Source organism: Gouania willdenowi, chromosome 6, assembly GCF_900634775.1.
Source record: "Gouania willdenowi chromosome 6, fGouWil2.1, whole genome shotgun sequence".
Taxonomy (NCBI): Eukaryota; Metazoa; Chordata; class Actinopteri; order Blenniiformes; family Gobiesocidae; genus Gouania; species Gouania willdenowi.
Genome location: NC_041049.1, coordinates 50,589,505 through 50,615,378, shown reverse-complemented (window position 1 = coordinate 50,615,378; position 25,874 = coordinate 50,589,505). Strand labels below are relative to the sequence as shown.

The window sequence follows — 25,874 nt, the reverse complement described above, 5'->3', positions numbered from 1 at the left end:
AGGTAGCTGAGTGTCTAGCAGTTTAGATAAACATTTTTGTTACACAATCATGCCTAGCGGCTCCCGTAAACCATCTGAAGCAATCGATAAAAGTAGTTGACTCTATTAACCCTATTTAGCATGTTTACTACAATTTTGGAAAGTTTAATAGTCATTAAAGTCATCTAAATGAGGAAAGATGATGAAACAAAAGCTAAAAGCAGAAGGGTAATGATGCGGACTATGAGTATTCTCTGAAACAGAATTGGGGAGATTTCAAAAACAGAAAATCGAAGAACTTAGAAAAGGTAAGTGGGTAAGTGAACCAACAACCTTCTGAGACATCATTAGATGTTTCACTTCCTTCTCACAATCTTCCTAATAGTTTGTTTTTTCCTAAGCTGAGTCTTGATGTAGATACCACTGTCACGCAATAAGCAAACCCAACACTACAGAGCACTTTTCATGGAATAATGTTTTTGTTCATTGGCTACAAGACATTCAATCTGTGGGGGGTAGAAAAAGAAGCTTTTGGAAGCCATTAAATGTCAGCTTAATGGCAAACTGAGCCTGAAAACAGTGGTATCAGCCATTGCAGCGATTGCTTTAGGCAGGAAGTCATTTAAAGACCTACATTAAAACACATTCTTCTACTGATTTCAACCACGAAGCAACACATTAAATCAAGGGGATTACCACGAGACATTTTAGATTCTTGAAGTTGTTGAAGTAGAAATCCAACAAAGGTAGAAAATTCTAGAGACATGGTACACTCTTTTCTACTGCTGATTATATCGACGGTCCATGATTCAGTATGTGTCCATAGACACTCCGAATTATTGGGAGCATCTGAGTTTTTGGAGCAGTGAGACTGGAACATTTCTTTGCATCAGCTAGTCTTGTTATTTTTGCACAGTTCCTGTCGTTCTACTTCTTCTAACTGTCTATTTACCAGAGCAGAGCCTGCTTTTTGGCTCTCCCCAATCCTGTGCAGATGTGACTCCCCTCATCATCAACGTCAGTTATCAACTCACGACTCATAACAGACATTACAAATGCAGAGCAGAAGCTCCTCCAAAACAGAGTACTTGTATTGAAGAAGTGTCTGACACTAATTACTCATATTGTAATGAGGCTGTCAGAACTTATTCCAAAACAAACAAGGTTTTTGGTTTGGCATGAATTACCTGACCTACTAAAGAAACTCCTTGTTATGTCAGAATCAGAGTTATCCACAGTCATTTTTAGCAACATAACTAACAATATGCTGCCGCTCTAAATAAGCCGCACAGATAATCTCGGAAATATAAACATGATCCTGACATGTTTACTACAATATATTTTAAAAAAAAACATTCTCAGCCTGTATTACTTGTGTTTTTACATTGCAACCATCAAAATATTGTTTGCATCTTCTTGCGTTTGCTTAAAACCGTGATCTTGCGCATTAAAAGTACACAAGGAGTTTGTAAATAGGACGGGCACTAACATTTTAAAGGGATCCTCCACTGTTTTTAGAAATGTGGCCTAAAACCTTTGAAATGTCCTTATTAGAAGATATATGCATAACAAAACGCATTATTTTGCACCATATTTGTTTTATTAACTTTTAAAACTGGGACTACTTTACCCAGCGCGTCGCTATGTTGAAATGATGTCATTGGTGATGTGATTAACCCCTTTTAATCCATTGATTTCTATAGGAGGCAAAGCATTCAGGATAATTTAGCAGCTTTTTCAGTCAAAATGACAACTTGTGCTACTTTGGGTTGCTCTAAAAATCAGTAAAAGTTAAAAAAAAAAAAAAAAAGTCGATTTAAACCTCTTTTGTTTACTGAGAGATGATAAATTAAAACCGTGACCCAAAAGAATCTGTGGCCACAGGGGGCGACAATTCCCACTCTGCTGTTTCGTAGACGCCATTAAGGATCCTGGTTCAACGCAGCAGTGGAATCTCTGCTGATTCTAATGAGCAGCAGTGAATCCTGGTTGCCTTAATGCACATGGAGCTCTTCTTCTCTCCTTAATGGCGTCTACGAAACAGCAGAATGGGAACTGTCGCCCCCTGTGGCCACAGATTTTTTTGGGTCACAGTTTTAATTCATCATCTCTCAGTAAACAACAGAGGTTAGAGCAACCCAAAGCAGCACAAGTTGTCATTTTGACTGAAAAAGCTGCTAAATGATCCTGACTGCTTCATCTCCTATAGAACTCAATGGACTAAAAGGGGTTAATCACGTCACCAATGATGTAATTTCAACATGGCGGTGCACTGGGTAAAGTAGTCCCAGTTTTAAAAGTTAATGAAATAAATATGGTGCATGCGTTTTGTTTGGCATAAATCTTCTAATAAGGACATTTTAAAGGTTTTAGAGTAGACCGCATTTGTAAAAACAAAGGAGGATTTTTGCTGTCTAAACGCTTACATTTGAACACTATTCTGCAGGTTATTTACAAAGAAAAACAAATAAAACAGTGCTTTATGCAAATAACTTCAGGTTTCCAGTGGCATTCACTTTTCCCAAAAACAATACATTTACAAAGAACATCAATAAGCCTACAGTTAACTGTTACATCATCATCATTTCAATAATAGACCTAAACAGGACTTGACTGTACTTCTAACGCTCCCACCAGATTTAATCAGCATCAGGTTGTTTATGATCCACTGGGCTCTGCTTAACAAATGGGAGACTTTGTCGTGGCTTGCTCAGCACTCCATATAATCATGCCTCGTTCTTTATTACAGGTGGAATACACTTAGTCATCCTCTCCGGAAAAGAAAAGGTCCTGAGCATTCCTCTTAAATAAGACCTTGTGTCACGGCACAAGTCATCTTGTAAATTCCCAAGTAAAAATAGTCCCTCGACGCACCGATTGAAAACACAACTGACCTCTACTAACCTTGCTTTCTCTACATTTAAGGTTGGATACTGGATGTGAATGGGTGGTATTTCACCACACTGAGGGCACTAAAGATCAGAGCAGGCTGGCTACAGGCCAAATCCCCATGGTTACCCTGTAGCTGCTACAAGCACTTTCCTGTGACAAGCCAGTCTCGGAATAAACCAGCTCTGCTCAGCATGCACGGTGGGATGCGAGCGAGGAGACGAGTTCATGGTGGCATCATTATGTCGTCTTGCACACCTTTAAATCACTCAAATCTGGGCACGGAGCAGTTCTATCCTTCACTCTAAAAGTGTGTGTTTGTGACATTTAAGAGGCCAGCTGAATAGAGCCAAGTGCACGCAAGCAGTGCTTTTTAAGTGCCCCTGAGCAACAAAATGAATAGGAACACATGTGAGCAACAACTTCTGTTGCCGCTTCACTTCCACGTGTGTAAAATCTGCTAAAAACATTCAACTGTACTAATTAAGAGTGGGACGATATATCGAGCAACAATATATTGCGATGTATTGTCGATGATACGTATGAGTGGTATCGCGATATTGCTGACAGATAATGTAGACATACTGCTAACAAATATGTCTATATGTTAAATATGAACTGCATAGACTGTTCTAGTTTGATGTTAAAAAAAAAACTTGCTATATTTTTTTAATGTGTGTGTGTAAATATATATATCGTCCTATTGTGTTGAAAAAGTCATACATAGAGCAAGTTACGTCAAATAGAAGCATGCTTATTTTTTTAAACTACATTGTTGTTGTTGTTTTTGGTCTTTTTTCCCCTTTCCCAAAAATAATCAGTTATTGTTATCGTGAGCCAAGTATTGCGTACAATCGCCTCGTGAACTTTGTATATCGCCCCCCAGTGTTAGTTTTTGTCAACTACATTTACTACAATAACAGGACTAAGAATAACTTCTAAAAAAAGACAACACGTGGAAAAACAATAAACTATATTGATTTTTTCATCAATTAATAAAAAATAAACTACAATTCTGTCACGTGAGACAAAATCCAATCAGAACTCATCTGATCATGTGGTCTTACACATTGAACACATCAAATTTATCTGTATTTACAATTTAATACCAACCCGTATCGTGTTGATCAATGGTCAATAGGTTCTCTAAAATAAAATGCATAAACTCTTGTGACTTATATTTTACTATATCTGCAACAGATTTAGTCGACTAAAATCCTAATGTCATTTAGTTGACTAAAACTGAAACAGTTCTGATAGATTACATTTCCTAAATTAAAACTACATCACATTTTGCTGTGAGAACAAGGTGCATTTTAACAGATGTATGAAGCGTGTAAATAAAACTATGGCTATAGCAAATTGATACATTTGTGCCAAAAGATGAATGGGGGTCAATGTGCTGAGGCTTTCAAATGCACATGTCTTTTATTATGCTAATGCATCTTTTTGCAATTTAAGCATGCATTTTCAATATAGAATGCACACCAAAAAATAAATAAATAAATCCAGTTTTTAAGATACAAAACAACCAGTTTTTGCACCCAATGAATGAATGTCTTCCAGTGAGAACTTTTTCCCCCCACAGTGACTGCTATGACTCATCGCCAGGATGTGATAAGTTAACCAGGCGTAAAGTCTGCTTTAAAAGCCCACTCCTCATTACCTTTGACTTGGCTCTCGTAGTCTGCGATGATCTCTTTATCCTTTTTGAACCTCGGGGTGGACATTTTCCGTCTCCCTGCGGTCGCAGCCTGTTGTGAACTAGTTGTAAAAGTGTTGGTCAACAACAGAGATCCTCAGTGAATCCGCCGCATCCCTCACAGGACGAGGGGAATGAAGAGCGGATGAAAAAGAGGAGGGAATGGAAGGAGGGGGAAAAAAGCAATGTCGAGACAAAGTGACTCTTCTTTGGCGGGGTTTTCAGTGAGAGTAGGTTCACTACTTCAAATTTTCCTCTTCGCTCCGGGTGATAAACGGTGGAGACGCAGCAGGGCCAATGCGCCAAACTGCTGCCGATGAAGAAGAAGAAGAGTGGGGACGGACTGCTGCGAACAAACCACAAGTTTTAGGGTCTCCGTGGTGGCTTTTCAGTAAACCGCTGCCGTCCGAAGGATCCAGAAGTCGGTTCAAATCGTGAGTATGGGCGCTTTTCTTCTCCAATTTGGGACGCGCTCACGCACTACTTCTTTTTTTTCTTCTTCTTCTTCCTCTCCCTCGACGGGTTGTTTCCCACCCCCCCACCCGGATCCCAGCACTTCCCAGCAGGCTCAGAGGCAGACAGAGCAGACGGGCAGCAGCACAGAGCAGAGCGGAGCGGAGCAGCTGGAGCAGAGGGAGGGAGGCAGGGAGGAGGGATCAGCCACTCACCGGACACACCACCACCTCCACCGGTGGCATTTCTCCGATTCGATTCCGACAAGTCTCGATTCGATTGCAAACTGATTAACGATTATCAATTCATTTAAAATATGTATATATTGCTGTAACATATCCAGAAATTACACTTTTATTATGAAAATAAAGTGTTATGTGTTAAAAAAAAAAAAAAAAAGTCTTAAAATGTGGAGGTAGATTTGTGTCTATTATTCAATAGTATTATTATTATTTTTTATTATTATCTTATCTTGTTATTGTTATCTTGTTATATTATTTTATTTAGTTTTGCACATATTAGTCTAACTACTGTTTATATTTTTTTTCTAGTTAATTGTTATTATTTAATGTTTACATTATTGGAGAGAGCACAGTTCACCAAGTCAAATTCCTCGTGTTTATAACATACATTACATGGCCAACAAAGTTGATTCTATTCTATTCTATTCTATTCTATTCTATTCTAATAATAAAATAAAATAAAATTCGATCAAAAGAACACATTTCAATCAAAAAAGTTTTTTTCATTCAAAAATAAATATTTTCAATCAAAGAAGTATTTAAATGAAAAACAAACAAACAAAACAAAAAAACACTTTTTGTCTCTGGTTCAAAAAAAAAAAATATATATATATATATATATATGTTTTTGATTGCATAATAAAGACACAAATCCATAGAAAAACATTATATGGTTTAGTTTTACACTGTCCGCCAATTGACAGAAGCCATTAAAAATATGTTTTCAATTGTTTTAGAGATCATTATAACATGTCTGGACATTTTCTATACCATGTATGAGCATTCTGAAACTGCTCTATCCTTTTGAGCCATGGGCACGTAGGCAGTCGAGTTTTATGGAAGATTTATAGCAATATTATAATAATTATAATCTATTTTGACATTTATTCATAAGGTTGAGGGTTTCCATTTCACGTTTCAGCCTTTTCTCAATATAATTTGACATGTTTGGCATTAAGAGTGAATCATTTAAAAGAAAGCTATAAAAATATCTCTATCTATACATGTATGCTTATACTGAAGAAAAATCATTAATTTCTACATGTTCATTCTGTCATCTTTTTTAAAATAACATGTTAAGGTTTTATTCATTCATTTTTTCAGGAATTTTATTCTCATCTCCTGACATGCTTTGACTGCCAACTGTCTGTCTTCCTCAGATGAATCTGCTGTTTGCTTTGATGTGTCCTATCAAAGTAAATTTCCTGAAAAAAGTTGTTTGAATAAATTCAACCTTAACATATTATGAAGAAAAAGCTGTTTATGGCTCATCATCATCAGACAAACCGAACACGCAGGCCTATTTTGAATTATAAGGCAGGTGGATTGAGATATTTTTTAGTGTCATTCGCTTTAAAATGTTTAGTGTTCAAATGTTCACTGAGAAAATATTTATCCAAAACATGTACTCCTGTCATTACATGAAGTTTCCCCTGGCCCACAGCGCCACCTGCAGGCAGAAGTGAGAAGCAGACAAGAGTAGGGGCAGCTGATCAACTAAACTTCTTTATTTTATTGCACAGTGTTAAAAATCCATGCGTTATTACACTGAAATGAATGGTACACAATAAAACAATTCTTTGTTAATTTGAGGGACCACTAAAGCAAAAATACATCACAGCGACTGTACATTTTCAGGCTGTTCACTACACAAAATAAAGTCATAGCGTGCACCATTTGCAAACAAGGCTTAAAATGTAATACACACTTTGCATTAAAAGATTTTATCCACAACAAAAATACAACAATAAATAAAACACATACTTGTGCTGGCTTTAAAATACAAAGGCAACTTGATGTTAGTGATTTCCAAATGCCTTTGCATTCTAATGCTGTAAACATATAAAGGATAAACATCCAGAAATTCTGTGGGCCCCCAAATAACAGCAGTTTTACAATTTGACATTGACATAGATGGCTTTATAACAAACAGTACCAGAATATTATACCAAATACCACCAAGTTCACGCCAGTAGTACGTCACATTTCTGCACAACCCAACAAATAAATCTTACTCCAGTAATACATAAAGCTGGCCAGTTAACCGTTTTTAAAGAATGTCTCCTCAATGACTTCAGTGAACCTCTCTTTCATCTGCTGGCGGAAGCTGGAGTACCACTCCAACAGTCTTCTTCTACGGTCCACCCTCTGCTCCTGGCTCATTTCTCTTTCTCTCTCCAAGATGGCAGGAAGTTCCTTCCAGTCGCTGATGAAGATGAAAGGTGCTCCTGCAGCTTTCAGCAGACGTAGCGGGGAGCTGGGCCCCGGAGCGCAGCTGCCTGCTGTAAGCACATCCTCCACCACAGGCACTGAGCCATAGGAGCAGGCCTCATAGATACGGTAACACTCAGTGTTGATGCCAACAGGACACAGGGTGAGCTCGCTCTGGGAGAGAGCAGTCTGATAATTCTTCAGACTGTCAGCGCTCTCCTGTGGCAGCCACCTGAGGTCAGAAACAAGGAAGAGCAATAAAATAACAGTTAGAGCAAGAATGCAACATGTTTAAAGCTGCTGGAGATGACATTTTTATTCAGATTATTTATTCAGATTATTTTATTCTTGAAAGTTTGTTTTCATCTCCACCGTAAATACTCTGTTTATTGACATTTATCGGAAAAGTTTCTCACATTGCATTGTGGGATGTGAAGTCCTTTAGACGGATGCATAGATGTGTTTTTACTTTTTTTTTTCATTGGGTTTAATTTTAGAACAAAAACATTTAGGACAACAAGAACAACTTGGCAAGGGGAGAATTGCAATTTTGCATGTTCACCCATATTTAAGTGAAGTGGAATTTTTTTATATATATATTAAATACCAATTTAAAGGATTTGAAGAATGGGCTAATAAACTCTTTGTTTTTACACAGCAATTTGGATCAGATCCGAAACTATACTTTTAAGGATTACCAGTATTATATAAAGTCAGGCCTGAAAGTTGACACATGGATAAGCCATCTTGACCAACTCTCTTCAAATATGTCAAATTGATTTCTTAGTTTAAATTTGATTATTTCCATTGTGTGTATATTTGTGTCATTTATGGTTGGTGCATCTTTCGTAAGCCTTTTTCTAGTCAAGGTCTTCTTACATGCCACTAACAACACCCTTAACAGGTATTTATCACTCTTGGCACAGTTGATATGTTCTAAATCACATAGGTACATGTGTTCTCTTAAAAACTGCTTCCAGGACCCTGTTAACACCTTGCCAAAATGGAGCCAAACAGTTCCAGAAAAGTGATTTGCCACAGTCTCTCCACACAATCTCCAGCAGGCAGTCTGATTGGAATATTTAATTGTCTGTGCAGGAATGCAAAAAAGCAAGTCACGTCCTCCCAACTGAATTCTCTCCATGTGGGAGAACTCGTCATTGACCATTGTTGTCTACAGATTCTGTCCCACTCTTCTAATATTATTGTGACACTGCCCTCTGCTTCCCATTTTGTTTTAATGTTCAAAGTGTGATGTTTTAAAATTTTGAATAGCCAAACATAATTTAGATATTACTTTTTGATAAGGTCTGTCTTTATAGGCTTTTAAGAATATCTCTAAGATTTCTATTCCTGTTAAGCTGTTGTCTTTTAGGAATTTCTTGTACACAAAATCTCAAATTTGTAGATATCTAAAGTGATCTTGTTGATGCAAATTAAAATTGACCCTGAGGTCCCAGAAGCTCAAGACAGCACCTTGATCTAGGAGTGTACAATATGCAGTAAGACCAAAAATAGACCAATTTCTAAACCTGATGTCAAATTAACTGGGTGTAAAGGTCGGATCATATGCAAACCATCTAAAAAATTTCAGCTCTAGTTCTTAGTTGGTATCTTTTAGATATTTTGTTCCATATCCTTAAGGAACTACTTATCCAAAAATTGTTGGGCTCCAAAAGATGACTGGTTAATGAAGGGTCTCCAAATAATGTGCTAACTGGTATTCCATTTCCCATTGAGCTTTCTATCTCCGTACATCTGGATCCATAGCTTGGTTTACGCCAGCCAACTAGTGGTCTAATCTGGGCTGCTCTAGAGTTTTTAAGGCATGGAAGAGCTAGTCCTCCTTTTTCCTTAGGTAGTTGTAAAGTTTTGAATTTTACTCTTGGTTTTATCCCTGACCATATAACTCTTGAGATACTTTATCTCATTCCGAAAAAAAAAACTGTTCTGGACTATCAATGGGTACCGATTAGGGATGTAACGATTAATCGTAAGGCAGTTAAAAATCGATTCATAGGTATCACGGTTGATATCGATTTTATGAAAATTGAATCGCAGTACTTTTTTAACCAGCAGAGGGCGCTATCCAGAAGTGTAGGCGGCGGGAGGATTCTGCTAATACTTTCTTTCTGGCCGCCTTCTACTCTTAAATATGTTAATAAATGATTCATTGCCCCTTTAGCACCGAAAGAATATCTGTAATATTACTTGAATATCTGTAAAAGTCACGTTTTTCTATTAGCTCTGTCTGCTAGCATAGCATCTCTTCTTCACTGCTAGAATATCTGCATGCCAACCGACCACTGTGTTACCAGCGCCCTCTGCTGGTCCAAACAAATAAGACGTAAATCAGTGCAATGACGGTTTGTTTTTTTTTTTTAAGTCCAATTGTCAAGGCACAAAATACATTTTCAGTTGCACTACTAAAAAGAAAAAGAACTATTATGCAGTTTTGCATTGTTTATTATAGAACCTGAATTTAAATTAATCGGCTTCTTCATTTGTATTATTCCTTTATTTATTTCATTCAAGATTTATTTTTAGTTAAATTGCATTGTTTTGAATAGTTTATCAAGGAATTCTTTTGACAATAAAAAATAAAAGGAAAATAGTACCGTATTTTCTAGTTTTTTCCCCCAAAAAAATAAAGGAATATTTTTCAATCATCATTTGTCTACAGTCCCATTTTGTAAAATAAATCGTGAGAGAATCGTATCGTGAACCCAGTATCGTGAATCGAATCGTATCGGGAGTTAAGTGAATCGTTACATCCCTAGTACCGATTGGAATAAATATAGAAGTTTTGGCAAGACATTAATTTTTATTGAGTCAATACGTGAACCCATGTTTAGGTAAGGAATTACATTCCATCTCTTAATATCCATGGTGTCTGAGGTCTTACAGTAGTTGACTGCATAAGGTAACTTAAAACCATCCATATATGCTGGTGTCTCACAATGAACAATAGAAGTCAAACAACTGGTCTCCCTTGCCTTCAACTCAAAACAGTAACACACGCTAAAAAACATACGAACAAGAACAAAAAAGCAGGGATGCTTGTCCCTCTTAAGTCCCTGTTGGTAGGTGGAGGGGAATGGCCCCCTGCAGATGGGGTGGGGCCCTAGTGGTGGAATGACTGACTTGCATGTACATTCCATCTCCTCTAGATAAGTCCAACATAAGTTCTGATATTCCCCTATTCAGTCGGCAGTTTCAGATACTTATAAACAAATGAGGGCACAACAATTCAAAATTACCTCTTTTCTCACAGTCTGTTCTGCATAGTGTCTTTTCTTTTAAGGATTTAGAGCATCTCTTTCACTCATGTCTCCATTTGGTCTACTCCGTCATGGGCATCTGATCGTTGCCATGGGAATACCTTCAGTATGTTTTCTTCCATGCTGGGCCCCGGGTCTCCTCTGACGGCTGCCACCTGAAAGCCCCATGCCTTCAGCTTCCGTGTAGCCTTCGTAGGTCTATGGTCCGGTATTCCAATGGTTCCGGATCCTCGTGAAAGGAGTCTTAAAGCGGATTCCTTTCTCTTTGAGGGCTTTTTTAATTCCAGCATAGGCTATGCGCTTCTCCATCACTTCCTGCGCATAGTTGTGGTAAAAAAATAAATCTGTTTGGCATTTATAAATACCTTCTTCTTCCAAGCCAATTTCAAAACAGTTTCTTTGACGTCAAACTGCAGGAAGTTTACGATTATGGATCTCGGGGTAGCGTCTGGTCCGGTTTTCTGTGTCAGAGCTTTATGCACACATTTGATTCAGAGGGACATGCTCTTGGGTAAAGTGAGCTTGGTAGTGAGCAGATTTTCAATAAACTGAATCATAGAGCAGCTCTCCAAATCTTCAGGCACGCCATTCACCCGAATGTTATTTCTTCTGGACCTGCTCTCCAGGTCCGTCAACTTTTCCAGCAGCCTTCTTTGTTCTTTTAACAGTTTTAGCAGGGCTTCTTTGGTTACAGTGCTGCTTGTCTCCAGATCCGAAACACGCTCCTCTGCTGCGTTGATTGCGTGGCCCTGGGCTTGAGGCGTCACTCCCACCTCGGCTAACTTCTGGTTGAGCTCTTGTTTCAATGTTGACAACTCATCTCTCATCTTTCAAATCTTTTTTTATATCTCCCTTGAGTTCTGAAATAGCACCATAAATGCCTTCTTTAAAGTCACAAAGGTCTTTGGAGACAGACAACATTTCTCGGAGCAGCGTGTCTGCCGGTTCGTTAGCTTCTTTGCTAGTTAGCAAGGCGCTATCTTGCGCTAGCGTGCTTTATTTCGCCTTTTTTGTTGTTATCTGGCCAGTTGACCGTCCTTTTGGCGACTTTGCATGCTTTGAACGCCTCATGCTCTCCCACATCAAGGACATCACCGACCCCCACCTGGACCCCCTGCAGTTTGCCTATAGATCCAACAGGTCCGTAGACGATGCTGTAAACCTGGCTCTCCACTTCATCCTCCAGCACCTGGACTCCCCAGGCTCCTACGCCAGGATCCTGTTTGTGGACTTCAGCTCTGCTTTTAATACAATAATCCCAGCTCTCCTTCAGGACAAGCTTTCCCAGCTGAACGTGCCAGACTCCACCTGCAGGTGGATCACAGACTTCCTGTCTGACAGGAAGCAGCACGTGAAGCTGGGAAAAACCATCTCTGCTCCCCGGACCATCAGCACTGGATCTCCTCAGGGCTGTGTTCTTTCTCCTCTGCTCTTCTCCCTGTACACCAACAGCTGCACCTCCTCTCACCAGTCGGTCAAACTCCTGAAGTTTGCAGACGACACGACCATCATCGGTCTCATCGCTGATGGAGACGAGTCTGACTACAGGTGGGAGACAGACCGGCTGGTGTCCTGGTGCAGCCAGAACAACCTGGAGCTCAATGCTTTAAAGACAGTGGAGATGATAGCAGACTTCAGGAAGAACCCAGCCCCCCTCACCCCCCTCACCCCCCTCACCCTGGGAGACTCTACAGTGAGCTCTGTAGAGTACTTCTGCTTCCTGGGGACCATCATCACTCAGGACCTCAAGTGGGAGCTGAACATCAGCTCCCTTATCAAAAAAGCTCAGCAGAGGATGTACTTTCTGCGGCAGCTGAAGAAGTTCAGTCTGCCAACAAAGATGATGGTGAACTTCTACAGCTCCATCATCCAGTCCATCCTCTGCTCCTCCATCACCATCTGGTACGCTGCAGCTACGGCCAAGGACAAGGCCAGACTGCAGCGTATCATCCACTCTGCAGAGAAGGTCATCGGCTGCAATCTGCCCTCCCTCCAGGACCTGTACGCCTCCAGGATTTTGAGGCGTGCAGGAAAGATTGTGGCCGACCCCTCCCACCCCGGTCATGAACTGTTTCAATCTCTCCCTTCTGGTAGGAGGTTTCGGTCCATCAGGACCAGAACCTCCAGACACAAAAACAGCTTCTTTCCCTCTGCCACCATCCACATGAACACACCCCAAGTCACCCACTGAACCCCCCCACCCGATCACCACCTCCACCAGCTTGATACCATGCTGCACTGTATATATATATTTATATTTATCCTATTTATCCTTTATTCTCTATCTATCCTTTATTTATCCCTCATCCTTTATATTTATCATTATTATTATTATTATTATTGTTGCTGGGTTGTTCTTTGTTGTTTTGTTTTTATTTCTTTTATTTCTTTTTGTTGCTTGTTTTGTGCACCAACCACCAAGTCAAATTCCTTGTACTGTCCTCAAAACTGTACATGGCAAATAAAACATTTCTGATTCTGATTCTGATTCTGTCCTCTCTGAGATTTCCCCCCACTCATTTCTCTCCATTCAAAGCGTTTGAGTTGTTATTTTTGTGTTGGGGGTTGATTTTAGAGCAGACTGAGCAACAGCACTAAACTATGCATCTGTTCCGAGCATGGCTTCCCCAGAAATCCTTTATTTTATTCTTACTGTGATTTCTTGTTTTTTGTCACCAAACAAAAAGGACAGTTCTTGGCTTGAAATCATTTTTGTTCTAGTTTGTTCTATTCAATTTCAGCTGGATTCTGATCTTACTGTGTAAGCCCCAAAGTAAATAGTCACAATTTTGGCAGCATTTTTGGTGGCAAACAAGAAATAAAAACCCTCACCCTCAATTATGGTTATGAGCTTTGGGTCAAGACTGAAAGAACAAGATTGCGGGTACAAGAGGCCGAAATGAGCTTCCTCTGGAGAGAGATAAGGTGTGATGCCCAGTCATCTGGGAGAGGCTCAGAGTAAAGCAGCTGCTCTTCCACATTGAGAAGAGCCAGATGTGGTGGCTCAGGCAACTGATTAGGATGCCTTCTGGATGTCTCCAGGACACGCTGGAGAGGCAATGGCCTTCATTTATCAACTACTCGTATGCTACGATCAGATCTTACGCCAGGTCTGAACTCATGTACGCAAATCTGAGTGTGTGGTACAACACAGCCTAATCGGACTGAGACTGAAAATAATTATTTAACAAACCTCAGCTGTCATTTAAGCTGGCACACGCCAGCCTGACTTGACTTTTTCTTGACCAAAATGTAAAGAATTGTCTCGATCAACTAGCACGCATTTAAGGCCGTGGATGAGTAAAATTTTATTTAAACAATCATTAGGCATTGGGTAAGTTAATATTGAACATTTAATTCAAACCTCAGGCCTGAGTCTGTTCCAATACGGAAATGCTGTTCACTGCCTCTGTTATTCTCTTCCACAGAGCGTTTTTAGGAGCTATTTTAGTTCCAGTCTTCACACGTCCTAAAAGCACATCTTTGTTTTACTTCATCTCAGCTGTGAGGATGTCAATTTTCTACTCAGAAATGTGTATTTTCTTGCCAATGTTTGTTTGAAATCAGTGGGCGGAGCCTCTGAACCAGGAATAACTAAGGGTGTATCATCTTAATGACGAATTCAACCGCCACATTTATTAACACTTGATCATTGGTACACTGGGAATGGTCAAATACAAATGTTTCTTAATTTATACGTTGGTCCTGTCATACGACCAAATGTGCACTTAAATTTGCACCTGTTTTCACACAAAATTGATAAATTAGGGCCTATGTCTCTGGGCTGGCCTGGGAATGCTCTGGTGCACGTTTTTGAAGGCTTGGAGAGGCGGCCCAACACTTGAAAATAAAGAAGAAGGAGAAGAAGAAAATGGCTTGGAGACTGAAAGAAGACAAGCACAGTGGACTAAACTACTGTGTGGTTTCACAGATGCATGCAGAGGTATGTGCACAAGTCTTGCAGTAAAAAGTCACATGAACGGCGAGTAAATAAAAACCGTCTCACAGTTGGAGGGCTGATCGGGCCGCATTTTCTTGTCCGAGTCAGACCCGACAGTTAAAATTAAATTTTTTTCTCAAAGGAATGACATATTTACGTTTGTTTTAGTGGTAAGCACTAATGGTGCTCCGATCGATCGGCCACCGATCATTATCGGCCGATCTCCGTGGAAAAGTAAGTGATCGGCGTTCGCCGATCAATGCCTTACATTGCCGATCACAAAAACTGATCACCTGTCCTGTAGCTCATACTTTGCAGCCGGCAGAGGCTCTGTGTGCAGAGTAGTGTCCCCTCCCCCTTTCCTTCACACTGCGCAGGTGCGCGGCGGTAAACCACAACAACAAACATGTCTGCCGTGTGGAGCTTTTATAAGATCAGTGAGAGTGATGTAAAGTTTGCATCCTGCAACACATGCAACGAAAAAATACCTCGCGGGGGAAGCACGATAAAAGGCTTCAACACAACAAACTTGATCCGACATTTGAAGAACAAACACTTGACGGAGTATGGTGAGTTTTCGAGGCTCACGGCAAACAAAGAAAAAAAGACTGCAACAGTCAGAAGGCAGTTAACGCAGCCCACGCTTGGCAACACTCGTCCGTATGAGCGTCAGAAGGCTCAGCAAATAACCAGGAAAATAATTGAATTCATCGGACTAGATGACCAACCCTTCTCAGTGGTGGAGGACACTGGGTTCCGCCGACTACTCTCTCACTCGGAGCCCTGCTACATGCTACCGGGACGTAAATGTTTCACAGACGTAGCCCTGCCAGAGCGTGGATGAACACAGGAATAGACTCATGACCGAAAAAGCAGAGATTCTCCTCTTTATTAAAAATAATCTTCCCACAATGCTTCTCAACAAATCATAGACATTTGGCATGTGGAAATGCTGTTTAAGATATTTTTTTTTCTTCAAAGCAAATGCACTTTACGTTCAGTTGTTCTATTTTTCTGTTTCAAGGTCTTTAATACCATATTTATGTTATTTAAGTGACAAATGGGCTATTTTTTATTTATTTTATGTTTTTACATACAAAGCAACAGACCCCTTATATTTATTTTATAAATCATAAGAAAAGTAAGTACTAAGTAGTTTTTGTTTTTGTTTTTTGCCAAGCCATGTTCTCAGGCATTTTGATTTAGCAACTAATGATAGTTTATTTGAATTCAATCTGCATTTGACTTTGAATGTATCCTTTGTTACTTGACATGTTGTGAGATATACTTTTATTTATTTGATTTTCTGCACTATTCAGCCTGTTGAGAGCTTTAATGTTTTCAATCTGTTAAAGATTGTGTTACTGAGAGCAGGTCATTTTAACTGTTTTTTTTTCAGTTGCTGCATTGTCCCTGCAAGGTTTTAGTATTTTTTCTTTTGAAAAAGTAATAACATGCTTTTCTCTAAATCAAAGTGATTTTATGGTTCTTTTTTCCAAACCGTCTAGCCGGTAGCACTCATCATACTACAATGCAAAATTTACAGCCAATCCATGTGATCGGTATCGGTGATCGTCAGCGATCGGCTCTTTGGCTGATCGGTATCGGTGATCGGCAGCATAAAACCTGATCGGAGCATCCCTAGTAAGCACCAATTTTATTAACAACTGTTAATGTCAATAACAAACCAGCGCTGGGGTAGCAAGCGAAAGTGAAACAAACAGGGTCACAGTGCATGCAAGAGACTCATCGGATCTATTTACATAATCCATGTATCAAAGATAGGAATAATAGATGTTATTGGGCAGAAAAGGGAATTTTTCAAAGGTGTATTCCTTTATAATTTTCCTCCTTTGCTACATCCGAGGGAGGATGTAGCAAAGGAGGAAAACTGGGATCCTGCTTTCACAGTTAAAGCTGCATTCTTCATGGCTGCAGCAGCCACAGGGAAGAACGCTGCGCGCCAACGACACTATGTGACCAAACCCAAACACCAGTTTTAAATATCTGTCTGAACCTGACCTGTCCGGTGCCGTCGGGTATCCATCCTCTCGTCACAGTATCGGATCAGCTGTGCGCTGGTCATAAAGAGTTGATGCGCGTTCCCACGGCGGCTTGGCTGTTGGCTATAGTTACACTAACAACCGTGGTGTCCCTATAGAGTCTAGATCCTGCCCTATGCTCCTTTAAGTATTTAGGACATTGTGAAATAGATAACACACTAAGCACTACCTTGCATAACAATAGTTTAACCTTAAACATCATCGGATGTAACTCAGTGAAAGGTGAGGCTGCTGAAATCATTTTCTAAGTGTATAAGTTCCACTTACTTTTCTCTGGCAGTGGTGATGCATTCCTTGTCGAGACCTGACTGTTTTAGCACATGAATGAGTGTTTCTCTTGAGGAATTTTTGTAAACAGTTCCTAAGAAATTGCAGAGGTATGGCCGGTTGGAGGTAATCAGCTGAGCGTTTGCCCTGATCATTGGGAATTGCCTGTAACTATAGAGAAACACGAAAAAAACAACAGCAGCTAGTGTTACTCATTTAAAGGTACTGAGACTCAACTGGGCACATGATATTATTGAGAATATATGCTTCCAGCATTAGTAGGCAATTAATAAAGTACATACGTGGCAACACCGAGAGGCCACTGAAAGACGTCCTTATCGTTAACCCAGGGGCTGTCGTACACAACAAAAAGCAGGTCGACGAAGCCTCCGTTCCTCTTTAAGTGTGGAGCGATCCAGTCATTTTTGCAATGCTCATTGCCCAGTAGCACCACAGCCACATGAGACACCGTGTGAGACTGAACCAGGGATTCCACATGCTCCAGCCACCGTGTGGAATACGACACCTTCTGCTGTTCGCGGCCGTTGAGAACAAGAACCAGGCTGTTCATATCCAGAGGTACATGACCCTGGACCACAGCGGGACCTGTGTAAAAACTACCAGCACAGAAGAGGGAAAAGTCAAGTGTTGTATTTTTGATTTCATTGAATTGATCTTTTACCTGAAATCGATCTTTCCTGATTGCAGCTCGCCTTCTCTCCATTGAGCTACCTTGTCAGTGGGATTAAGTGGACCTTCCAGAATATGTTCCCAGAGATAAATCCCTAAGGAGAAAAAGAACAGAAGAAAAAAATGTTTTAATGCTGCTATGTAACTTTATTAAAATCTTAAGAATATAAAGAGCATCACACTGTTGCATGCAGTTCAACAAAAGGAAAAAAGAAATTCTATAAAGTGGGCATAAGAACTGATTTGTGTACATTATTATTACCTTGATGTGCAACAAATATTTATGATGTTGATAAAAAAACCCATTTTGACACGTTTATTTTTTATTTTATTTTTTTTTTGTCATCTTCTTATTTTAATGTCCTGAGCTTTCATTTTGTTTCGTTGGCTCAATTCCCCCATTTTTTTTAATGCAGTTCTATTTTGCTGTGAAAGCACATCCGGTGCCCCTCTAAATAACTATAAATAAATGAAATAAGTGCGGTACTTGGTAAAGTAAGATACAATTTGTATTTAGTTTTTCTAGTAAATAAAACAATCAAAGACAATAACACATTAATTATAATGCAAGACATGAAAGGAATATGACAACTAATACTTCTGCCTCCTATGTTGTAGTCCTGTATATGGTGCTATATATAAAAAATTGAACTGCTGTTTTATGTTGTCTAATGCAGGTGTGTCAAACTCACTTTAGTTCATGGGGCCAAATATGGATCAATTTGATCTGTATTTAGATTAAAAAAACAAGCAAATTACAACATTAATGTGTTGTAATGTGCACTTTCACATATAAATGCTATACAGATATGTAAGGCACCGACAATATCGACTGATTGATTGAAAGGTTGATTTATACTTTATGAATACCCACAGGCAAATTTCGTTTCAGTTACATCCCCCAGTTATATCCAAGCAATATGTGACAGATATATTTGTGTCTGCAGGTTCATAACTTACATTTCTTAGATTGTTTGACCAATTTTGACCTAATTTGGGAAAATTATGAAGAAAATGGCAGGGCTTTGAAAAATGATTTGATTTAAAATGACTGCCAATCATGGGAAATTTTAATTTGTGTATTTGGAGGGGGTGAAATATCTACAATTGATTTATTTGGTAATCTACACAATTATTCATGCTTTCTTTGTCATTTTTACTTTCTCCTGCAGGCCGAATTGGATTCTCTACACGGCCGGACTTGCCCCGCGGGCCTTGAGTTTGACACGAAGTCTACGGATAAAAACGATTCAGTTAAGAGATTGCAATAAAACCTTGTGCATTTTTAATTATATTACATGACATGTAATTTACATAAACCCAAACCAGAACCGCACTTGATGACTCTTTACCTACCAATAGCAGCTTTCCCCCAGATTTGAACTTTGTATCTTTTGGGTTTGTTTCTCTCGATCTTGGCCATGTGCTGTTTGAAAGCCTCTCTTTTTGCGTTCAACGCAGAGTTATACTCCACCTGTTCATCCTCCCACGGATTCCACTCGTCGGCAAAAAACGGAGCACCACCATCTCTAGCAACACCTGCACACATGTTTCCACTCCATATTAAAACGGACCCTTTATTTCATGCAACACAGTATCAAAACAAAACAAACATATTGCAGATATAATTATATGTCTATGAAGGCCTTGGGATGCTCGCTGAGATTACCTGATGGCGGTCCAGCCTCTTTTTTCACCACTCGGTGAACACGGGACATTGTTTTGTTGCTGAAGAACACATTGTAGGCGGCATAAAGTGAAAAGGCCACGTACGCAAAAATAACAAGTAGAAATAATTTTCGTTTTGGTATTTTCATCTTTAATATTTGTTTTTCCAATCTTGGCTCAGGTTACCATCGTGTAGCTAGCCTCCCCATTCCCTGCTAGGACCTTTGTTTACATCACAAGGACCTTTCGATGTAGCTGCCCAAAAGAAATGCCCGAATAAAAATAGTACACAAGAAAAAAAGTTTCTTTCAATTTTTAGTGCCATATATTTCGTATAAAGGCATGTATTAATGGCTACATAAATCATGTGATGGGGTTTATTAGGTTTAACTAACAGTTAGTGCTCTATTACCTGTCAAACGAAACGCTTTAAACAAATGTAGTCATTTCTGTTTAGGCAAAGAGCGGATTACACACGGATAGATCAACGCACACTCCGAAGGTCGTGTCCCCAGCGGCGGGGTTGAAACGTCGACATTTGGGCCAAAATGTTGTCCATAACTGCTCGGTCCGGAGCTCTAAGCTCTTATTATCAGGCGTCGAAGCTCGCAGTGAAATGTCTGGAGTTCCCTGGAGGTAAAAACCTGCTCGCAGCTGCTGGTAAGGCCGATTCCCTGCACCGCTTCAACCTGAGCTGAGTTACGCCATCGTCACACACATAATAACTTAAGATGCTACGCGTTACAGACTCGATACGTTGTGATGTCTAACTTTGTCTTATTTACTTCTTCAAATGGACATACCTGTTTTCTGCCAGATGTCTTGTCATGACCGCAACTAATCTAAGCTAATGAGGCTTCGTGTATAAATGCTTTGATACAAAACTCTTCTCTGTTATGATTTAGTGTAGTTAAAAATACAAGCACCATATTGTAACTTTTTAAATATATATATATATATATATATATATATATATATATATATATTATTATTATTTTTTTTTTTTTTTCCTTTGTGACCTGTGTCCAATGTATTGAGTTGTCAGTTTTTTTAAAAAAAATGCTCTGAAATCTAATACATTTCTTTGATTTACGTAATGGCTTCACTTCACTATGACCCTATCACAGTGCAGAGGTTGTGGGTTCAGGTTCTGTTTGGTGTCTCTAGCTTTTCTCTCGTGTTTGGGCTAAATCTTAGATTGTGTTCAGGATCAGTTGGAATGGTCCAGTAAATCTGTACAGGATAGATGAATAAAAAACAATATACGGTACATGATTGAATTAGCCTAATTATTATTATTATTATTATTATTATTATTGCACTCTGTAATACCATGAGAAAATCTGAGCACACTTAAGGTAGATTATTTTAATACTTAGCTGACGTGAAAATAAATATGTAAATATAACACATATGGGTAACACTTTAGTTTAGGGAACACCTATTAACCATTAATTAGTTGCTTATTAGCATGAGTAACATATTGACTCTTACTTAGACATTATTAAGTACTTATCAATGCCTTATTATACAACCAGTAAGCCATTAACTAAGAGGTTTCCCTCAATAACCTCAGAATTATTACTTATTAGTATTAAGTAAGGAAGTTGTTGTATATGAATTACAATCTTAACATGTTCGGGTTAACCCTAACCCTGTTTGGACTGCGAGACTGCAATTAAGTGTATCATAAGGCATTAATAAGAATAAGTCATGAATAAGTACTTAATAAGGTATTATTAAGTACTTAATAATGACTAATTAAGAGCCAATATGTTACTAATGCTAATAAGCAACTAATTAATGGTTAATAGGTGTTCCCTAAAAGACCAATTTAAATGCATTAAAAATCAAAACATTTCTCCCACATCAATATCAGGTCAATCCAATGTTGGAAATGTTATTGCAAAAGTGGGTCGAGGTTTTTGTTAATAATAATGTTAAAGACAATATTTTCTCAAAGAGAAAACGTACCGTAATATGAGGGCTGGGCGATTTCGCCTAAAAAAAATCTCTGATTTCATTAAGAAAAAATTGAATTTCAGTTCCATTTTTATTTTTTTCAAATGCACTTAATAATGACAGCAGACATTATATATATTGTCAAAAGTGCAACTTTTTTGCTCTGAGAGTTAAAATGCATAGAACAATCCCAAAATAAAAATTAAATGAGGCTCTGTCATTCAACAATTTTAAGTTTTAACCCAGGTTTAAGCAACTACTACTTCACAGTAGCTTAAATTTTCTGGTTAAGAAATCTGATAAATACATATTTTACAACATATAATATTACAATTTAAAAAAAAAAAAAACTCATCCCTTAGCATCTCAGCATAGTGCGAATAAAAAATGAAACATGTGTGTGACGCACATATAGCCTACTCAAAGGGTAAACAAAGAGGGGGCTGGCTCACATTGCTACGGTAACCCACTAGGACAGAACGCAAAAAAGTCTGAAAAAACTGTGGTGGTAAAAAAATATATTTATATATATAAAAATCGTTTTTAACTACAAATTTGATATATCTATTAAATCAATTTTTTGCCCAGCTCTACGTAATACTTGATCTAAATGAGCTTGTTTGCATTTATTCATCAACTATTACTGTAGTACTTGTCCCTTTAAGACACCAAAAATACAATTTTTTTTGTGTGTGAAACACTAACATAATCCTCCCCTGACAGAGCATCCGTGAATTCAAGCAGTGGTCCCAGTGCCTTGCTGACTGACTCCAGCACATCCAGATCTTGATATCCAAGAATTAGGTGCCGGGTGTTTCTGTCCTCTGAGAGGACCTCATGGAGTGCTTTCTGCTGCTCCAGAATCCTGTTAATCATGAGCACCCTAGACCCCCATCTAGTTTGACACTCAGTTATGAGTCCATGGACTGGAAGGTTGAGGCGTTTCTGGGCTTGCTCAAGTGCCACTCTCTTTTTCCAGCTGTGTGAGAAGTGGCACACCAACTTTTTGCAGACACCTGTTGCACGGCTGATCCGGCTGTCACCTTTCACTGCGTTTTCTTGGAAAAATAGATGTACAAAATAATTAAGTATTATATTACAACAGCTAAATAACCACATAAAAATGCAGATTGTTTCCCCTCTCTCTGTCTCTCTCTCTCTCTCTCGCTCTCTCTCTCTCACACACACACACACACACACACACACACCTATCTCGCTCTTTCTGTCTGAAAGTAATTAAAAAATAAAAATAAACATAGCAAAACGTACTTATTGCCAGGTGTAGCCTGTGTCCAAAGCACTGAAGGCGCGTCCAACCATTCACCTCCAAAGCCTTTATCATGTTCGATGCGTTATCAGTCGTTACGCAAACTTGTTGGTCTTCCTTCAAGTTCCAGTCTGCTAACGCACCTCCCATCTCCTCCGCTATATTATCCCTGGTATGCTCCCCGGGGAAGAATGATGTCTGCAGACAGCGGGTCTGGAGTTCGAAGTTTGTAGTAATAAAATGGATCGTTAAACTAATGTAAGGTTCGGTTGTCCGGCTCGACCACAGGTCCGTGGTTGTGGCGAAATGATCGATATCATGGAGCACGGATTCAACATTCATTTTACACTCATTATAAAGTTTCGGAATGGCCACTTGATTAAAATGTGTTCGGGATGGTATTTTATAACGCTTGTCCAGCGTCCGAACCATTTTTTTAAAGCCTTCTTTTGAGACTGTACACAGGTACCATGTCTTTAGCAATGTGGTATGTTATAGCGTCGGTAATTTCTTTATGTCTGGTGGACGTCGACTCGTACGGCGTAATGCTACTGAACGCATCAGCAATAAAACTTTGCTTTGGCTTATTTTGGGATGACTGAGAAGTCCCCGGTGTTTCTCTCATGGTCATGTACTCTTCATGCAGCACACGATGGTGTTGTTTCAGGTGGTGAAACATGTTTGTTGTGCTACCTTGCTTAGTCGCAATTTTTGCGAAACACGACCTGCACAACACCTCACTCCAGTTAACATCGTCCTTTCTGAATCCAAAATACCTCCAAATTATGGAGGATGATCTATGTTTTGGCACCAAATCAGATTCTGCACTGCCACCGGCCGCATTATCTCCCGCACTCATTTTCTTTCTTTCTTTCTTTCTTTCTTTTTAATTTATCCGCTGTCTCTGTCGTGTGTGCGCGCTGGCCTTAGCGGTGCATTCAAGGGCACTCGTTAAAGTGATGTTTGTTGTAACTGCCAGAGTTGTATGCAGGGCGAGCGGGAAGAGGAGAAATCTATATCGTCTATATCGTTACTTTTTTCGATATTCATATCTTGAAAGTTCATATCTAGATATAGATACGATAACGATATATCGTTCAGCTCTACCGCGTAGTCATTAGGAGTGTGCATTGCCATGAATCTGACAATACGATATGATTCACGATTTGCATGTCACAATACGATACACTGTATCCCGATACTAAACAATATGATATACATTGCGATATGGATTTTTACAAATTTTACCTTTACAAGTACAAAATGGTATGAAATACAATTTATTTCATTTTTTTAAAGTTATGAGAACAAATAAATGGTAACTAACTGTAATTCAAGTACAAATATCAAATGCAAGTGTTATGTTTATCAGACTTTCAAATTACATTTTTCCCCAAAAGTTTAACTTTAAATTTGTGAAAAACATGATTAAAAAATTGATTTGCATTTTTTTTAGATCGATAGGACAAAAAAAAATAAAATAAACAGCCAGTAGTGGATTTAGAATAAAAAAACAGGAAATAAAATGTAAAAAAAAAAAAATAGAGCGAGTTTAAGAGATAAGAGTTAAGATAAGAGTTAAGAGGCTGTTTAAGAGAAAACACAACAAAAACAATGGGTTTACACATTAGATGGTGCACTTGTACATTGAAATGCATTTTTTTTACATTGGAAATGCAGGTTGTATAATTTAAAAATATATATATTTAAAATTACATCAGATTTTTATTTATTTTTTCACATTGATAAAGCTCATCGGATATGTTTTTTTTTTTTTTTACAATGAAAATGCGTCTGATTTTTTTTTTTTTTTTTTTTTCACATTAAACCATATGTCCTATAGCTAAAGTTTCTCCAGCTCCTTAAATTATGTATTACAATACTGTTGATCCAATAACCATTATTTACCGAGATAATGCTATTTTGTTACTTTCCCATACAAAGATGGGAAAGTAATAATCGTACTGTAAAATATTGTGATATATCGCAGAATCTATTTTTTTCTTTCACCCTTAGTTGTCCTAAACATCTCTAAGTATTATCATGTCTCCCCAGCTCCTGGAGCAGTCCGCCTGGCTCACACAGACATCAAGATTCCTGACTTCTCCGAATATCGCCGGCCGGAGGTTTTGGATCCGAACAAGTCCTCTCAAGAAAGCGGTGATGCCAGAAGGGCGTTCTCCTACCTGGTGACCGGAGCCTCCACCGTAGTTGGCATCTACGCAGCCAAAACGGTGGTCACCCAGTTTGTCTCCTCCATGAGCGCCTCAGCTGATGTCCTCGCTTTATCCAAGATCGAGGTGAAGCTGAGCGACATCCCAGAAGGTAAAAACATGACCTTCAAGTGGAGAGGAAAGCCGCTGTTTGTCCGCCATCGCACGGAGAAGGAAATCGCTGCCGAGGAGGCTGTGAATCTGGCAGAGCTGCGAGATCCCCAGCATGACAAGGATCGAGTGGTCAACCCCAAGTGGATGATCGTGCTGGGCGTTTGCACCCACCTGGGATGTGTGCCCATCGCCAACGCCGGAGACTACGGAGGATACTATTGTCCCTGCCACGGCTCCCACTACGACGCATCGGGAAGAATCAGAAAAGGCCCTGCTCCTCTGAACCTGGAGGTTCCCTACTATGAATTCCCTGATGAAGAAACAGTCTTGGTGGGATAAATAAATACCAGCGCTTCATAGGACTTCCTCTGTTATGGGTATTTTTAAGAATGTGATGGTGGCGTAAAATATATATTTACCAGTTAACAGCGTTTCCAACTGCAGATTGCATCTGTTCACACAGAAGATTAGCTTTTCTTCTCTTCATCTGATATCTTCATTTGATTTACTGCAATGTAACTATTAAAATGAATAAAGAATCTTAACGATCAGCAAAACTTTTTTTTCTTTAAACATCACCTAAATCTTTTCAAAGGCCTCAGGCAGTGACATGTCAAAGCTGTCCATCCAGCTCCCAGAACCCTGGAATAACCAAAAGTAGTTTCCAGTAGGTAGTAGGTTTGAGTAACTGATGCATAAACTATGTGGTGATTAGAAATACAAAACAGCTGGGTGTGGTTTATGAACCAATCAGTGCATAAAGTACTAAAGTGAGCATAGTCTTGTATTATTGTACTATATAAACCTTAGCACATTTATGTAAAATGGAAAAAATATTAGATTATTTAATTAAATATTTAAGATATCAGCATGAATCATACTTTTCTCTCTCTCTTTTCTTTAATAAAATAATGACTTATTTTGTAGTGTGGA

At 39.0% G+C, this 25,874-nt stretch overlaps 3 protein-coding genes across 18 annotated transcripts in view; 1 reads left to right on the top strand and 2 right to left on the bottom strand.

Moving 5' to 3' along the window:
* The window catches only part of srgap1a (SLIT-ROBO Rho GTPase activating protein 1a), a 125,113-nt gene extending 119,988 nt beyond the window's left edge, over positions 1 to 5,125 (bottom strand). For all 15 annotated transcript variants that reach the window (XM_028449322.1, XM_028449332.1, XM_028449324.1 and 12 more), the window contains exon 1: positions 4,535 to 5,125. In XM_028449322.1, coding sequence (XP_028305123.1) covers positions 4,535 to 4,598 — 64 coding nt within the window. In that variant the 5' untranslated portion in view covers positions 4,599 to 5,125. The remainder of the gene's footprint in view (positions 1 to 4,534) is intronic.
* A 1,626-nt stretch (positions 5,126 to 6,751) lies between these two features.
* On the bottom strand, positions 6,752 to 19,875 carry rxylt1 (ribitol xylosyltransferase 1). 2 transcript variants are annotated; one of them, XM_028449485.1, is made up of 6 exons: positions 19,387 to 19,875; positions 19,074 to 19,256; positions 17,710 to 17,812; positions 17,330 to 17,644; positions 17,028 to 17,198; positions 6,752 to 7,708 (listed from the first exon to the last, which is right to left on the bottom strand). In XM_028449485.1, the coding sequence occupies exons 1-6, from the start codon at positions 19,532 to 19,534 to the stop codon at positions 7,306 to 7,308; spliced, it is 1,323 nt and encodes a 440-aa protein (XP_028305286.1). In that variant the 5' UTR covers positions 19,535 to 19,875; the 3' UTR covers positions 6,752 to 7,305. The 2 variants fall into 2 exon arrangements, with proteins under 2 accessions (XP_028305286.1, XP_028305288.1); XM_028449487.1 differs by lacking the exons at positions 19,074 to 19,256; positions 19,387 to 19,875 and adding an exon at positions 18,878 to 18,945.
* LOC114464861 (cytochrome b-c1 complex subunit Rieske, mitochondrial-like) lies at positions 19,835 to 25,498 on the top strand. The gene is made up of 2 exons (XM_028449488.1): positions 19,835 to 20,045; positions 24,670 to 25,498. Exons 1-2 carry the CDS (start codon positions 19,934 to 19,936, stop codon positions 25,278 to 25,280), a joined length of 723 nt encoding a protein of 240 aa, XP_028305289.1. The 5' UTR covers positions 19,835 to 19,933; the 3' UTR covers positions 25,281 to 25,498.
* Positions 25,499 to 25,874: the final 376 nt, after the last annotated feature.